Source organism: Cryptomeria japonica, chromosome 2 (assembly GCF_030272615.1).
Source record: "Cryptomeria japonica chromosome 2, Sugi_1.0, whole genome shotgun sequence".
Taxonomy (NCBI): Eukaryota; Viridiplantae; Streptophyta; class Pinopsida; order Cupressales; family Cupressaceae; genus Cryptomeria; species Cryptomeria japonica.
This window is the reverse complement of record NC_081406.1, coordinates 668,737,271-668,754,635: the sequence shown is the minus strand read 5'-3', so window position 1 is coordinate 668,754,635 and position 17,365 is coordinate 668,737,271. Positions and strand designations below refer to the sequence as shown.

General features: G+C 36.0%; 1 protein-coding gene across 6 annotated transcripts in view; it reads left to right on the top strand.

Moving 5' to 3' along the window:
- The window catches only part of LOC131034005 (serine/threonine-protein kinase TOR), a 158,360-nt gene that overhangs the window by 88,139 nt on the left and 52,856 nt on the right, over window positions 1–17,365 (top strand). For all 6 annotated transcript variants that reach the window (XM_057965334.2, XM_057965335.2, XM_057965332.2 and 3 more), the window contains 10 exons: window positions 8,266–8,375; window positions 8,548–8,721; window positions 8,823–8,888; window positions 9,655–9,723; window positions 9,883–9,993; window positions 10,077–10,217; window positions 10,293–10,421; window positions 10,870–11,053; window positions 11,178–11,392; window positions 12,198–12,404. In XM_057965334.2, coding sequence (XP_057821317.1) covers window positions 8,266–8,375; window positions 8,548–8,721; window positions 8,823–8,888; window positions 9,655–9,723; window positions 9,883–9,993; window positions 10,077–10,217; window positions 10,293–10,421; window positions 10,870–11,053; window positions 11,178–11,392; window positions 12,198–12,404 — 1,406 coding nt within the window. The remainder of the gene's footprint in view (window positions 1–8,265; window positions 8,376–8,547; window positions 8,722–8,822; window positions 8,889–9,654; window positions 9,724–9,882; window positions 9,994–10,076; window positions 10,218–10,292; window positions 10,422–10,869; window positions 11,054–11,177; window positions 11,393–12,197; window positions 12,405–17,365) is intronic.

Here is a 17,365-nt window from a genome sequence, read left to right as displayed (position 1 = left end):
AGCGAAATTTGCATTCTTGGCTCAAATTCTTCTTAATTTGTGACCATACTCGCTCAGATGCATGTCTAAGGATGCCTTCAATCTCAACCAATACCAAGCTTGATGCAAAATTGGAGCAAAATGGAGTTTTTAAGGATTTCGCTGTGGACCCTTTGGAAGGGTCAGGGGTGAAATTCTTGACTTGCTTGTTTTCCTTCACTAAGGTCTATCATTTTCACTCTCTATACTTGGACTCTCATCTTTGGATCCCTCTCCCATGCATGCAACACTTGTTTGACCCTCAAAATGGCTAGAAAGGAGAACTTCGCTAAAAATCATGGCCAGGGACAGGACCTATTTAAGATTTCGCTCTGGACCCTTTGGAAGGGTCAGGAGCGAAATCCTAGTTTAAGCTCAAAATCTTGATCATTGGTGGCCGCAAGTAATTCAAAGGCATGCCTAGGGGTCCTTCCAAGCTCAATCTACCTTGATCCACACTTAGAGGGATTTTGGGAATTTCGCTCTAGACCCTTTGGAAGGGTTAGGAGCGAAATTCTAGTTTTGAGCACATTTCTTCATTCTTTCAACTCCAAACCACCTCAAAAGGCAAGGACACATCACTCCACACGTATCTATGCCATAAAAACCAAGGATTTGACCATCTCCAAGGGAAAATAGGTGTCCTTCAAGAATTTCGCTCTGGACCCTTTAGAAGGGTCAGGAGCGAAATTCTAGTTTTAGCTCAATTCCTTCATGTTTGGTGATCATAAGCAACTCAAAGCCATGCCTAAGGACATCTTCAATCTTGATACACACTTGGCTAGACATAAAATTGAGAGGAAAAGGTAGATTTTAGGAATTTCACTCTGAACCCTTTGGAAGGGTCAGGAGCGAAATTGAAGATTGAGGCTTGATTCTTCATTCCCTTCGCCCTCATTCACTTCCTAAGGCAAAACATGTTGATTTACTTCCAAATACTCCCAAGGAACTAAGATCTTAGTCAGGAGCGAACTTCTTGACTAAGGTTGATTTCACACTCCATTGCTTCTCTTTTCCTTCAAGCTTTGATCAAACTCACTTCTCTTCACAATAATCAAATCCATCTGACATCCTTTTAGCTCAAAACAAGGTCGTTTTCATCATTTTAGGCAAGATAGGGGGTCAAACTGAGGATTTCGGTCTCGACCCTTTGGAAGGGTCAGGAGCGAAATTCTCTTTTTAGGCTAATTTTCACCTTTTTCCTCCCTTCTTTGGCTTGGATATAACTTATTAGGCCTCTGTTGATCATCCTCTAGTCCAAGTTAGCATTCACTTCAAGGTTATGTGAAGAAAAAAGGGTCTCATATGAATTTCACTCTAGACCCTTTGGAAGGGTTAGGAGCGAAATTCTTGTCTTGGTCAAAAATCCTCCATTCTTTCACATTCCATTACTACAAAATGCAAAGACACATCATTTTCCTTCCAAATACGCTCAAGGAACAAGGTTGGTAGTCTAAACAAGGAAGCAAATGAGGCTTATGAAGAATTTCGCTCTGGACCCTTTGAAAGGGTTAGGAGCGAAATTCACAATCTTGGAGAAAATCCTCACTTTTCAATGCTTTCAATCACTTCCTAAGGCAAGAACATATCAATCGTCCCCCACCATGTCCATTTGCCATCCACTTGGCTCCAAAAATCTTCATTTTCAATGCCTTAGGCCAAAATTGAGGATCAAATGAGGATTTCGCTTTGGACCCTTTGGAAGGGTCAGGAGCGAAATCCTAGTTTCAAGCTAATCTTTCACCTCCTTTCTCCTTTTCATGTCTTGGACACACTTTGTTAGGCTTCCTTCCATCATGATCATGCAAAATTGCTCTTCAAGTTGACATATATCTCAAGGTTTTGTAAAAAAAATAGGGTTTTACATGAATTTCACTCTGGACGCTTTGGAAGGGTTAGGAGCGAAATTCCTCCTTATGCTCAAATCCTAACTTCATTTTCATATTTCTTCATTCCAAATAAGTGTTTTGCCCTCAATAATGCCTGGGAATGAGTTAGGTCTAAGTTTGGATCAAAGTAGAATGTCCTATAGGGGAATTTGCTTTGGACCCTTTGGAAGGGTTAGGAGCGAAATTGAAATTCGCTTTGGACCCTTTGGAAGGGTCAGGAGCGAAATTTGACATTTTGGTCTCTTCGTCAGGATTCTTATATGGAATATAGCATTTAAGTATAAGTTATATTCCATATATACTGTTAGGATGTTTGAGAGTGGTTTCGGACCTCCAAGGTTTATAATGCAAAATCTAGTTTTTGAGGATTCTTCAATTTTCCAGACTTAGTCAAATTTTAGGATCAGGATGACATTCCAGACTTAGCCAAATTTCAGGACATTTGAAGATCAGGATGACATTCCAGATTTCATCACTCACCAATTTGACCTAACTCAGACCTTCAAAGATGATATTCACTCACCAAGCTTCATTGACCTCTTGAAACTCAAACAAGACACTATTAGCAACAAGAGCAAAACTAGGCCTAAGGGAGACTTTCAAAGAAACCCTAACCTGGAGCACCTGTTGACTCCCCCTGGCTCAAGCAGAGCCTGCCATCCTAGTGATCCCCTTTGCGACACTCAAAATGCAAATGCTAACAGACAAAACCCTAAAAACCTAGAAAGCAAACCCCAGAAAGCAAAAAAGGTAGGAGTCCCCATTTGCAATGGGGCGATGTGTGAATACGTCACAACAGGAGTGTAATCTGGTTCCTTGACTCCAAGGGTCATTATGACTACTTGTGAGCCCCTCGTCACCACTGGATTACATGCCAAACCTCTTCCCACAAGATGCAGCAAATAGATTGAACCACTTCTTCAAGTGCATACATCTCATATGGAATAAATCTAAATAAATAATGCTACTGTATTTACAAACATATCCGGTTGGGATTGATTGTAACGAATATTTACTTATAGATATGTGTCATATAACTTATCATATAAAGCTGCTACGTACCTCAATCACTGCTTCTGCAGGCTTGACTAATATGATTGGTGTTGATGCTAGGTTGCTGGCATAAGTGATGCCACATACCTGGCCGTATGTTGTTTGCAACTATAAATCAATTTCACTGAATGTTTGAGAGCCAGACTTATTGCTGCCCTTTCTTGTAGTTGGAATGATCATCTTATATAGTATTCAATGGCAATGAAAGTCATGTTGCAAAAGACATTACTCCTGGCTGTTCATAACCGCCACTTTCCTTGCTCCCTTTCACATCTATTAGCCACCGATAATTCTCTTAATTAATTTGCTTGCTTGTATTCTTCTTCTTCTTGCTGATCGATATTATTCTAAATGTAATGCCATATCCTTCCCCTTCTTGTCCTTCTACCAAGAACAAGGATGTTGTTGCCTGTAACTTAATAACAGTTTTGATCTGATATGATCCATGGTAATGTACTTGGATGCCTTTGATTCTTTTCCTTTATATCTCTCAATGTGAGGGAGAGGTCACACCTCTTCATCATGTATGCCCTTTGGCAAGAGACAGACCCTTTCACCATTAACACCCTTTGGAAGAGTGCAACTCTGCCCTTTGAAAGGGACACAACCTTTCACAATCTGATCATTGCTTCTTATTTAAATCAGATATGCACTTCTGATTCCCAAATTATTCCCCTCAAATAATGTTCTCCTCTCCCTTTTATATCTCATGTTTGAGGGAGTCACAACTTTTCGTTCCATCTCTTTTGACCATTCATTAACTTAATTAAATTTTGATTATATTTAATTATATTCTTTTATATTTTAATTTATAATTTTATTTTTTATTCTTTTGAATTTGAATTTTATTATTATTATTATTTATGAAGGATGCTGACTAGGAGATGGCTCAATTCTGATTTGTTTGTTTCAATATTAATCTTTGACCAGTGTATTAATGTCTTGAGGTTTTGAAGGAATTTTCTTTTTAGTTTTTTGAAGTTTGTGCTTTGGGATTTGACACTGCAGAAATGAATAAAAACACAAAATAATAGACTGGAAATAAATTTCAGACCTCTGATTTTATTTATCAGTGAATAACAAATGAATATAAATGATTATTTTCAACAACCCAAGCCAACGATGGCCTAGCTAAAGTCCAGTGCTGGGAACTGAAGGTGATTTATTGGCCTGAACAGGTGGAAATAGTGAATGAAGCACCTCCAGCTGCAACAATTGACTCCAATGAGCTTTATTCACCTACTAGATAATTATCTAAAACAATTTACTGAATAAATCCTTATTCCAATGCACTTCCTGAAGTTTCCCCAGGAGAAACCCCAATTTGGTGTGCCTTCTACCCACTGATTTGCTCTTGTAGCTCCAGTATGAGCCAAATTAACCAAATAATCAATGGATTTCTTCTTATTTCCTGCTAACAATGAAATTTGTATAAAAACACTGATGCAAAGCTCCTTAATTTATTTTATTGAAGCTCCAGGCATGCTCCAAGTGGTACGCTTTAGCTACGGTGTGATTGGCTTTCCACAAATTGTCACAAAAGCTCTGAAATACTCCAAATACCTGCTGAGATCTGATAATCAGACTGTAACCTTGCTGTAGCTGCTAACAAACCCAGATTTGTGGCCTTTAATGGCAAGATTCAATCATCCCAAGCAAATCGATGGCTAAATGGTGAAGGGGATTTCGTCCTCAGATCCCAATTCAAACACCTGCAATATACATTGCAGGCCTGCAAATGCAAAAATGCTATCAAAAACAATAATCTCCAATGCTCATTTCATTGACCAATGTTCTTTTAATGAAATCCAGCCCTAATCGAACTCCTTGAGGGCATCCAAAGAATATTCCAAAGCATAATTTTTCCTCCATGAGGTTTGCGCAGCTTGAGGGTCAGCCCATCATTACTTACTGACCACTTTTTTATTATAAACAATCTCCTAGAGAGATGTGCAAGTTACTTATTAAGATATAAAGTAACTTTTATTAGCTTTTTCTAATTTTAGAGAAAAAGTAACTTTATAACATTATATTATAAAGTTTCATTATAAAACTCACCAAAGCAAAAAAAATAACTAAGTATTGGTCCCCTTTGGTAACCAATCATCCCCTACACTATGAATTTGCTTGCGGAGATGGCTAACAGGCAAATCTATGCATCTGAATAGCAACTAGAGAAGTGGGGACATTACAATTTACCATTAAATTGTATTCCAAAGTCTAGACATTACGGTTTCAACTTCTTGTTTAAAAGTATGCTCAATTTGCACTTTCCTAAAGCACCGCAAGTTTAATCAAGCACCATTCAAGTCATGACATTTAATAAAAGAGAAATTCTTGAGTGTTGTAAAACATAATGTTGAGGATGGCCTCTGTTTCATGATTTGGTTAATGGAATATGTTATTATATTTCACAACATTGTAATTGCGTAATGGCATAAGTCTGTATTAGTCACTGTCACTTGCAATATACCCTCAATCAGAGAAGCAAAATCTCCAAAAGATGCTGATTATATGGTTTTTGCAAATTTCTCCCACAAACAATTTTTTCCCTTAAAAATCCTCTCTTTTAAAAAAATCGTTGGCTATAATTCTCAATAATTTTTTTTGCTTTTAAATCACATAAAAACTGCATTGAAATTGGCATTTGAAACCTTAATCAATCTCCCACCTACTTGTGAAATCCTAAAAAAATGCGAAATGGCAAAATATGTTATGAATAGCGCAGTTGAGAAATATTTTTAGGGCACAACTACAAACGGGAGCTCATGGAGACATGCATAGAAGGCATAACTAATTGCGAATTTGCAGGGAGTCGGGTAGTAGTGCGTTTGAGTCAATGGTGGGCAATTTTTTGTTGTAAAACTGCTGCAAATACATTTTATAACTTCACACCATATAACTAGTATTCATATAAAATTCAACCAGCACATACAAATTAATAATATAAAAGATCAAAAGAACAATAATAGTGACTTTGTTAAGGAAAAATAAATAATAGAAAAAGAACAAAAGTAATTAATATGTTAAAAGATCAATGTGTGTAAACAGCAATAATTTTGAATTGGTGCGATTTATTATATGCAAAGATAATAATAGTTTTCAAAGGACACAATCCTACAAGTAAAGATAATCAAAGAGGTGCGATTTATAGAAAGAAGCAATTTGTTATTGAAGAGATGTGACAGGTGTTTGGAATGTGTCTACTTCTGAAAAGGCATGCCTCCCTTGGTAAAGGTATATAGAAAGATATTGTGAAATGTGATTGAAATTAGTGTGTGTGGCATGAAGATAATCAAGTAGATATATACGCACCAGATTTAGACAGGGCTGTACATGAGAAAATTATTTCAGAATTGAGGAGAAGATTAATGAGGAGTTTGTAGCAGATTTAAAAGAGGATATTGTGATGAGTTTTGTGGCAGTTTTATGATCACCATTATAGCAGAATTTATAGGAGAAATTGATATTGAGGTTGGTGCCTCATAGTGCCGAAGTTGGTGCCTCATATTGGTGAGGTTGGTGTTCTCATATCGGTGAAGTTGGCGCTTCATATTGGTGAGGTTGGTGCCTCATATTGTAGGGGTTGGTACCTCTAGTAGGTTGGTGCCTACAAAGTTTGTATACATAAGATTAATATAAGCAACATTTTGCCGTGAGTTTCTCGAAGTTGGTGCCTCATATTGGTGAGGTTGGTGTTCTCATATTGGTGAAGTTGGTGCTTCATATTGGTGAGGTTGGTGTTCTCATATCGGTGAAGTTGGCGCTTCATATTGGTGAGGTTGGTGCCTCATATTGTAGGGGTTGGTACCTCTAGTAGGTTGGTGCCTACAAAGTTTGTATACATAAGATTAATATAAGCAACATTTTGCCGTGAGTTTCTCCCTCTAGGGGTTTCCACGTAAATCTTGTGTTCTTTTGTGTTCATACTTGCTAGATCTTGCATGTGTGTTTGATTAGCCTTTATAAAGTATTGCTATTGTATCTAATCAAGTTTTAAAAAATAAAATTTGTCGATATACTGATTCACCTGATGCACGTGGGTTGTGGGCAATTGCATGCTGAGTTGCAGGGATACTTCCGAGTTAAAAAAAAAAACTTCGAAATTTCCTACCTGAAAATCTCAGTGATTAAATGATTTTTTTCTTTTATCCTACTGGAGTGCAAACATGTTTATTGTAGTTGTTTCCAGGTCTTAATAAGTTTTTAAAGTTTTCAGTTTGTTATGATAGTGCAGTCTCTATGATTAAACATCCTTTCGCTATTAATAATAATTTGGAATGCATGTTGTTAGTAACATTTTACCATCCACACACATCATACAATAAGACTAGAGGTCTACTCGCACATCATTCAACTTTTTCATTGTTAACTTAGCAATAATAATAATAATCTGGAATGCATGTTGTTAGTAACATTTTACCATCCACACACATCATACAATAAGACTAGAAGTCTACTCGCACATTATTCAACTTTTTCATTGTTAAATTAGCAATAACTTTATCAACTTCATACAAAACTTACCATAGAATCATTTAGTAGCAAAGCTTACATGCTACATTGCATTCTGCTATTTTAGGCAAACTTTTCATTTGGACAATTCATGGGCTAAACATTCTATTTTAGGCAATTCATGAGGTAAACTCTATTTTATTTGCTCTCTATATCTCTATGCTATGGAAATGCCTTCAAAATTAAAAAAAGATGTAGTTTTTGTTTCTTTTTGATATTTTCTGTTTTTTTTTTTAAATCTGATTTTTTCCTGTTTAAATCCCAATTATTTCAAAAAATCTTATAGTTCTAGTTTGCTGATTTCTTCCCCAAAAGATTTTTTTCTGTTATACCCTCAATAGATTCCATAAAACTGCCCATGGCCTCGTAGACATAGCCAAGGGAGTGTAGGAAGCGGTTGGGAAAATTATTGTCAACCAATCTAACAAACTCCAAGAAAGTTTCAGCAATGACCCTCACTTCCTGTATTGATTCTCAAGGATCATTGCAAATAGTTGTGGCAATAAGAATCCCTTTCATTTGTTGGCTGAATAGACTTGCTGCACAAGAACACACATTTTCTTATTATGCAATTTTTCAATAAATTGAAGAGAAATATAGGTGGTTAATAAATCACATTGGCTATCTGTTGTTTGTTAATGTCCTTATGAGCTGTGGGATCAAAGGATGACTTGCTTCATGGTTGAATAATTCTATTAGAAATAAATTGTCATTGTAATACTATGGGCAATTGTTTCCTCATTATTAAACAGGAAACTTATAATGGTTGCCTATCTATTTTTGTTTTCAGGCCGAATGCGTTGCCTTGCTGCGTTGGCCCGATGGGAAGAACTGAGCAACCTTTGTAAAGAGTTTTGGACTCCAGCAGAACCAGCTGCAAGATTGGAAATGGCCCCAATAGTATGTGCTTGTTTTATTTTTTCCTTTTATTTCAAAAACTTGTCTTATTTCAGACCCACTTATGATGCCTGCATAGATTCCATAGAGCCACACAGAATTACAGATTATTCAGCATGTATCCACTTTCTTTGTTGTGATATAATTATTTGATTGATTAATGTGATTGTTGTAGGCTGCTAATGCTGCGTGGAACATGGGAGAATGGGATCAGATGGCAGAGTATGTTTCTCGTTTAGATGATGGCGATGAAACAAAACTTCGAATGCTAGGAAATACTGGTGGCAGTGGTGATGGAAGTAGTAATGGAGCATTCTTTAGAGCAGTTCTGTTTGTTCGTCGTGGAAAGGTTTTTTGTTTTTCTTTTAACATCATTTGGAGTGATAAAAGCATTATTGACGTTTAAACATTTCATTTATTGCAATTTACTGAATATGGTGACATTTACAGTATGGTGAAGCACGGGAATATGTGGAGCGGGCAAGGAAGTGTTTAGCTACTGAACTTGCTGCTTTGGTAATTTACTATTTATTTGAGTTCCAGTCAAACTTTTGTGGTCATATATAACCATGAAACATTTCATGATTAATATCGTCAAAACATTGTTGACATAAAAGAATATCTCATGGTGTATTTTCTTGAGTCTAATCAACATAGCTCATATCTAGATATATAGCAAAGAATGTAGTAGATAATAGATATAATCCAGTTTGAACACTCGCTTGTGTACATGTATTATGTCTTATGGTCACTAGAAGTTGCAAAGTCCATCAAAGTGAGGGTATTTTTCATGACAGTATCTGTTGAGTCTTCTAAGCTAGCAGTGAAGTGTGTACCTTACATAGGGGTGCATTTGTGTTGAATAGCATGAATTCACAGTAAAAGATTGGAACACATGTTATAAGGAATTGGGATAGTAAATATGACAATCAATTGGTGGATCTGGTTTATAATGGCTCTCTTAAAGTTGATCATAGTTTTACCTGAAGAGAAATAATATATATGAACTAATACAAGAGAAGCAATGCTAAAAATATCTTGAGCACAATAGAAGAAAATACTGACACTCACATAATAACATGATTTTTCACTCTGGGAAACCCTTTCAAGAAAAAACCTTGTTCTCTAGATGCCCTGATCTGTATCTCATTATTGGTAGATATAATTGTTCTCTAGATGCATTTGACTGGAATATTGTTGGTAAATATAATTACATATTTGTCTTATGTTTCAATTTTTAGATGTAATTTTCAAATTTTTTAAAGTGGCTTAATTGTATCAGGTACTTGAAAGCTATGATCGTGCTTACAGTACAATGGTTCGCGTACAACAACTAGCAGAGCTAGAAGAGGTGCTTGTTTGTTCTTATGCATTCTTTAATTTAATCATCTTTAATTAAATTATTAATAGGTTCTGGTGAAGATTCCATAATATGAATATAAATTGGAAGGGGAGCAACTATGTTCTCCACATGTTCCTGTTCTAAAGTTTCTGATTTGATATATGGTAGGTGATAGATTACTACACTTTACCCGTGGGAAATGCTGCCACAGAAGGGCGTAGAGCTTTGGTCCGTAAAATGTGGATAGATCGGATACAGGGAACTAAACGAAATGTCGAGGTAGGTTTTGATTTGAAATTTAGCTGTCCTATTTACATACTGATTATGTAGTGACAAGTTTTATTCTGGGGATGTGTTTCCAGGTTTGGCAGTCATTACTTGTCGTGCGTGCATTAGTCTTACCACCAACAGAGGATGCAGACACATGGTTGAAATTTGCTTCCCTTTGCTGTAAAAATGGTCAAATCAGCCAGGCTCGTTCCACTTTAGTGAAACTGTTACAGGTAAATCCTTTACAATCATTGCTTTCTCCAGAGTCTTTAAGAACAGTCTGACTGAGCTCTAGTCAAATTTTGCAGTACGATCCAGAATTAAGTCCCGAAAGGTCTATGCTATCTGGTCCACCTCAAGTCAGATTAGCATATTTGAAGTATCTGTGGTCTCTTGGAGAAGATGTTAAACAGAAGGAGGCATTTCATCGATTGCAGGTGTGCAAAAGCCTCTTTGAAGTGAAATAAATGTAATTTGCAATCATTGTGGTATTGATGATGATCATGTACAGTGATAGTCCAGTGTGCTGAGACTTCGTGTTTGGGTGAGGACTCGTGGATCTGAGTCTACAGCCTCAACATCCAAACTGGGCCAAGTCTGAAAGCCAAGACTCTCAAGTTTTCACGGCTTTGAAGAATAAAGAAAATCAATTTTAAATTTTCAATAAAACCATTAGAATCTCTCTCTCTCTCTCTCTCTCTCTCTCTCTGTATTTATATATATATATATATATATATATATATATATAATTGTCAACTTTTGGTGAGCTTTGTCTGAGTTTTTCCACCATTTGTGAGTTTTAAAACAGGTTGCTGAGTTTTTACTGAGTCTTGAGTCTGAACACAATGAGTGATACTCATGACTGACTTTTATTATTTCTTCTAGGAATTAACGGTTGAGCTTGCTGGTCTCGCGCAAGCATTGGGGACCACACATGTGTATCCTCTAACAACAGCGGGATCAATTGTTTCTTCAAATGCAAATGTGTCTCTTCTTGCTCGAACATATTTAAAACTTGGGGCATGGCGATGGGCACTATACCCTGGATTGGATGAGGACTCCATGCACGGTGCTGTTAAATTGATCAAGCTACCTGTCATATTCTAGGGCATTGACTATGATTGTATTTTGAGGCAGTTATGTGCAGAAATATTTCATGTTGCTGACATCTCCTTTATTTATGGTTGTTTCAGATATTCTTATTGCATTCAAAAATGCCACAGAATGTGCCAGAAATTGGTCAAAGGCATGGCATAAGTGGGCACTGTTTAACACTGCTGTGATGTCCCATTTTACACTACGAGGTGTTCCTGCTGCGGCCAGTCAACATGTTGTTGCAGCTGTAACGGGTTATTTCCGTTCAATAGCATATGCTGCAAATACAAAAGGGGGGGATGATAGTTTGCAGGTATTAGAAAAAAGAGAATTATTGTAGAGCTTGTATTTAGCTATAGCATGTCAATCTTCATTCAGTCACATTTTCTAATATTTGTGCAAATACAAGCATTTGTTTTAGCCTCTAGGTAAAAGAAAAAGCATGAGAAAGCCTCAAAAACATAAAATGTAGGGAAATGCTTTATGGAAAAGAAAATAGATATGGAGAATGATTTTGGTCATAGTTGAGGACACATTTATGTTAATTGCAGTGGGACCTACAGAACTAAAGATGAAATGCCATTTCTTTGTGCAAATAAATATAAACATTTCGTAAAAGTGTGTAGTTCCTGGCCTGGTAAACCGAGGAACCTGCTGTGGAAGTGTCTTGTAGTACAGGATGTATGTTAGGCATTTAATTGATCCTTCTATTGAATCTTCCTCTCAAAAATGTCTTTCTTTTAGCTGATTGTTTCTCAAAAGCTTTTCTGTATTTCTTAGGTCCTTATAGTTGGATAAAACATAATTTTCTGCTTGGACTTTATATCCACCTGCAACTTGCACGGTTTATGTCATTTGTTTGAAATTGTCATCGAAGTTCAAGATTCAGTTTTAACCTAATGGAAAGTACTAAAGTCTAAATGCTGGTCTGTTTAAATGCGATGCCAAATATCAGTTTTTAAATTCATTTCTTGATTATTTTATTTATGGATACTATGTGACAAGTTCTTGTGGCTGTGCTTACCAATCATATTCATAGATTTATTTTGTGAGCTTTGTTAGCAATTTCTGTTTTTATTTATGTCAATATGTTCTCATTAGTTCTGATCTATCACCAGGATATTCTTCGGCTACTTACTTTATGGTTCAACCATGGAGCTACCACTGAAGTGCAGGAAGCATTAGATGATGGGTTTAACTATGTGAATATTGATACCTGGTTGGTAGTTTTGCCTCAAATAATTGCAAGAATCCATTCAAACACCCCTGCTGTGAGAAAACTTATCCAGTCACTTTTGGTGCGAATTGGGAGAGGGCATCCACAGGTTTGCTCATGAATACACTGTTCATGCTTTGCTGTGTGGTTGTTTTTGCTTATATTGAGAGTATCATACCAGAAACTTGAGCTGGCCAGAAATTGTTTTTTTTCTTTCAATTGTGTTTTAGTTGATTGGTGTTTGAAAAAGTGAAAAGAATTAATAATGCACTCGAATAGAGGAGTAAAAGTATATCCTATATATTTTTTTGCACATGAAGTTATTATAAAAGTAGACTAGAGATGGTGAACCAAGGATCGTAGTCAGTAGATACAAAATTTATTTAAAGGACCCAATAGTTGTCAAGAGGAACTCAACTAACTCTTATAACCACTTGAAGCTGAAGAACAACTAACACATAGTAGGATAAATGAAATTATTAAAATATAACAATAGTCATTGTACACTAACTACATCATACCCCCTGAAACATCATCTACCCCAAAATAAAAATTCGTCTTCCAGAGGATAGAGAAAACAAGTAAGCATCAAGTAACATCAGGGAAGATTTTCCAAACTAATGATATTATAGATGAAGACCTTTAGGCACACTTGGAAGCATAGTTCACAAACTTGGACTTGGAGTACTTGTCAAATCAAATGAGTTCCGTAAGGGTTTCGGGGCAACCGCACATGCTTTCATGGTGCACATCATTTTCAAGATTTTTAAAAGAGGCTAAAACAATTCTTAAAAAGCCAAAAACAAAGATTTTGGAGTGTTTAGTCAACAAATGGAAATATGTGGATAATGCTTATGACCAATCAACCAAGGGACCTCATCTGATCGCACATTGAAAGATGGGAGTGTTACACCCAATTGATCGCTGAGCCTAGATAGTATTGTAGTAGGGGTGTTTTTTGTTTGTGCTCGACTATGCACAATGCTGAAGGTAGGTTGTGGTGGAGAGTGAAGTGTACAATAGAGGGACTCTATACAAAGCGTAGATTGTATGATAATAGGAGGCATATGATGGTAGGAAGTGGAGATTATATGTTGAACTGCCCGTATGATTTATGGTATACATCAGGATTATAGTAGGTACATACAAAATAAATGAAACATGGATGTATGACAGAGATGGAACAAGGACATACGATAGAGATGGAACATTTGCGTATGACATATAATAGATTCATCCAACGTACAATGGAAACTGAATATTGCATCATATGTTGCAATGATCAAAGGTTGTATGATTGGTAAAATTTTCTTGAAGTGTACAACTAGTGAGAGATATATGGATCATATGATTTGCAGAGGAGGTCGTATGGTGCACAGACACGATGAGGATTGTGCAACGTGCAAGGAATTGAAAATCTTGTACTAGCAAGTGGTACAAGAATTGAAAATTTTGTACTAGCAAGTGTTACAATGAAAGAAAAATTAAGTTGTTCTAGAGAGGTAGGCATAGATTGTATGGTGGTAAAATAAGGTGATTAATAGTAATTTTTTCAAACTTGAACTTTTATTATTTTCGAAATTATTTTTCTTCTCATGTGAGGCCCACTCATTCTTTTGTGCTCTGATTGTAAAAGAATTTTTTAAGAGATTTTTTCCTTTGTCATAATTTTGTTGTGAAGTTGATTTGACTTGACATTGAGTATTCATACACTCTACATAAAATATTTTACTATTAGTACTTAGAGATGTATTATCATTAATTTTTTGAATTTTGGTAAAGTCGGGTGCCTTTGTTGGAATTGAAAGTGCTATCTTTTGCAAACCTTGTTTTGCATCAAACATATAAAAACTGTCCAACTTTTTGCTGATCTTTGTTGCTTCAATAGAATTACAACTCGAAAGAAATACCTCATAGTCCTCCATTTTCCAGTGAAAGAGGCTATGGAGAGAATTCGTTTCATCTTCCAAACATGACTATAATTACAAAATTCGTTTGTCGTTTGGTTCCATTGGACTTTGATCTCGCTTCCTCCTCCATTCTTCTTTGGAGTCTGAATCTGATGAATATGAGTAATCTGCTTCCTCACTAATTGCTTGGTTCCTCAAATTGATTATACCTTCCGACCCTTTTTCTTAATGGAGATTGTATTATTTTTCTAGTTGTGATTAGCTTTGGCTGCTATTAGTCAGCCTTGATTCAACAATGTGTCGTATGGTTTCTTCTATAATGAAATCACCACAAAATTCAACAAAATTGCTTGGGTTCCAATAATTTCCTTTTGGCACATTAAAAATCTGAGTATCTTAATACTTACTTGATCTGCACCCACCAGTTGAAAAGTTGGGGCCCAGATGGTTGGCTCGCCTAGACTTCTCCAAATGTCTTTCAGATGTATGTTCACACCAGAACTGCCATCAGCAATAATATTGGTGAGATTGTTTCCAAGGATTTACATATTCATCGTTGTTGGTTTCTTTGCTGTGTAAATTTTGTTAGTAGCATTGAATCAATCACTTGGTTTCTTGACAATGGAGGTTTAGCTTCTCACCAGATTCTAGATGAGTTGTAGTATGCATTCTCTCATTGTTCCTTAATACAAAGCCTTTTGAAGTTAAAGAATAATTATTAATAAATCCACTTCTTTAACTGGTTGGATAATTTGAAGTACTTTCCTTGTAATGTTTGTACTAAATTGTAATTGATTTTTTATCATACTTGCATTTGCATTTGAGTGGCGTCATTTATTATCCATAGTATTCTCCAATTTGGCTCTTGCTTCACAAAGTTTTTTTTTCTGTACATGGGTCTGAGTTTACAACCTACTTTGCTTGGGATTGACTAATGGCTAATATTTCATTATGCCTTACATCAATCATGTTGACACTAGCCTTTTCTTCATACATCTGATGTCTTCATGGTCTTTGGTCATCAATATTTGCACAATAGTTGCAATTTATCTTGCTTGTGTGGGCAATCTCTCACAAAGTTTCCCCTTCCATTTCTTTGTTGGCGTTGTATGATCAGATATCCTTTGGGGTCATATTATATTTGATTTTGACCTCCTATTTGATTTTGATAATTGCTTGGAGATGCATTTTGTAGCTTTGGTGGAGTGGATTGCTCTCCCTGTGTAAATACTACTTTTGTACTCATGGTCTTCAAATTGTGTGGGAATTTTTTAATCTTGTGGCCCAGGATTCTTTAATTCAGACAATTGGTTTTAGCATACCCTTTGTATTTACATTTTTTGCACTAGAGTTCTTTGCTCACATTACTATCCCTTTTTTTTCCCTTTAATCCTTTCATCATTTGGAGCATGTCTTTTTGGAGTGCTTATATTGTCCCTTATTCACTCTTGTTGTTGTCATCATCTGTAATGTCCCTTCTAGGACTATTAGCCCTTATGAGACAGTTACCTTAATTTATTATTCTTACTTTAACAATTGCTGGCAATGAAAATCAAGTAATGGATGCCTATTTGATTTATCACTTGCTATTCTGATCTAATATATAAATGTATGCAAGATGACAAAGAATTTATAGCAATATCTGATTATACAGTTATGGAATATGCTTTGAATATAAATTTATAATCACTTTTTCCCTTAGGATGATGATATTACACTGCTATGTCTGATATATATATCGATATATTCATACAAATATGGACTGTCCTTGAGCAAGATGTTTCTGTCTTTGATCTGCAACTGATGATAGAGATGCCGTCTCTGAATGATCTGTTAATATGTGCAATTGCTGTCTTTCTCGTGTTGGCTGCTATGTCTGATTTGCAGATGATATAAGCAGATAATGAATTTGATATGAGCAAGATGTTTCTGTCTTTGATCTGCAACTGATGATAGAGATGCCGTCTCTGAAAGATCTGTTAATATGTGCAATCACTGTTTTTCTCGTGTTGGCTGCTATGTCTGATTTGCAGATGATATAAGCAGATAATGAATTTGATATCACTGGAGGGTGGTATGGTTGCCTTTCCTGATTGTAAATTGTACGCTTGCAACTTGAGGGGCTGTCTCTGATTTGGAATTGATTTGGCTTGTGCACCCGATATTGTGCCTACGACATTTTCTCACTAAGAGAGATCCAATCTGGATTATAAAATAAGATACAAACTTCTACTATGCCTGCTGAAGTGCAATGGATTTCCAATATATAACTTGAAACGTTAAGAGTTGCATCTCTTGGATTCTTAATAGACATGATGCTTCTTAATCGCATCTCTTCCAATATGTATGGATTGGTTTATGTTTGTTAATTAAACTCTTTAATCGCACATGCTTAACATTAACTTGTTTCTTAACTATTCCTTGCTTGAATGCTAATTGCTTTATCAATAATTGTTAACAGCTTGGTATGGATGTTTTTACAAAGGGACATTAAATCATCTTGCGTTTTTCTTTTTTCGCATAATGACACTTTGTCTTCACTCTATATGTCCATGGCTTGATTGTATGCTTTGATATAGGAAGATGGTGGTACTACCTTCATTTTCTTTCATAATGAGGGAACAAGGCCTTCGATAGACCATCTTTTTTTAAGGTCATTAGTTGGTTACTTTTCTAAATTCATGAAGAGTTTTTTAAACCTCCGGTTTTAAGTCTTTACATTCTCATGCTTGCCTTGCTTTGTATCATAGTTTTTTGCTATGTTTTCATAGTAGTTTTGGAGGTTGGGTTGGCTTTTGTGCACTGGTCAATAGCTATACATCTTAAGGTTGCTGCAAAGGATCTGTAGTGAATAGGTTCTATCTTCTTCTCATTCATTGTTCAAATTGTTTCTTAGGTTTTGCAATGTCTAGCGGGATCCTTTGACCCATAGCTTGTGAGTTTAGGACTTATGACTTTCAATATGCTAGGACTTGATGGGAAGTCACCATTTTGTTTTGGTGCATTGCCAATGCCAAACACTAAGTGCTTCACTCAAACTCTTGGCCACATGAGAATTGTCAAATCCTCTTAGCTTAGTGTTTCATAAAAAGTTTCTTTCAATTTATTTCTTATATGCCTTTGGCCCAGGAGTTTCAGGTTTCCATCCTTCAACCACCTC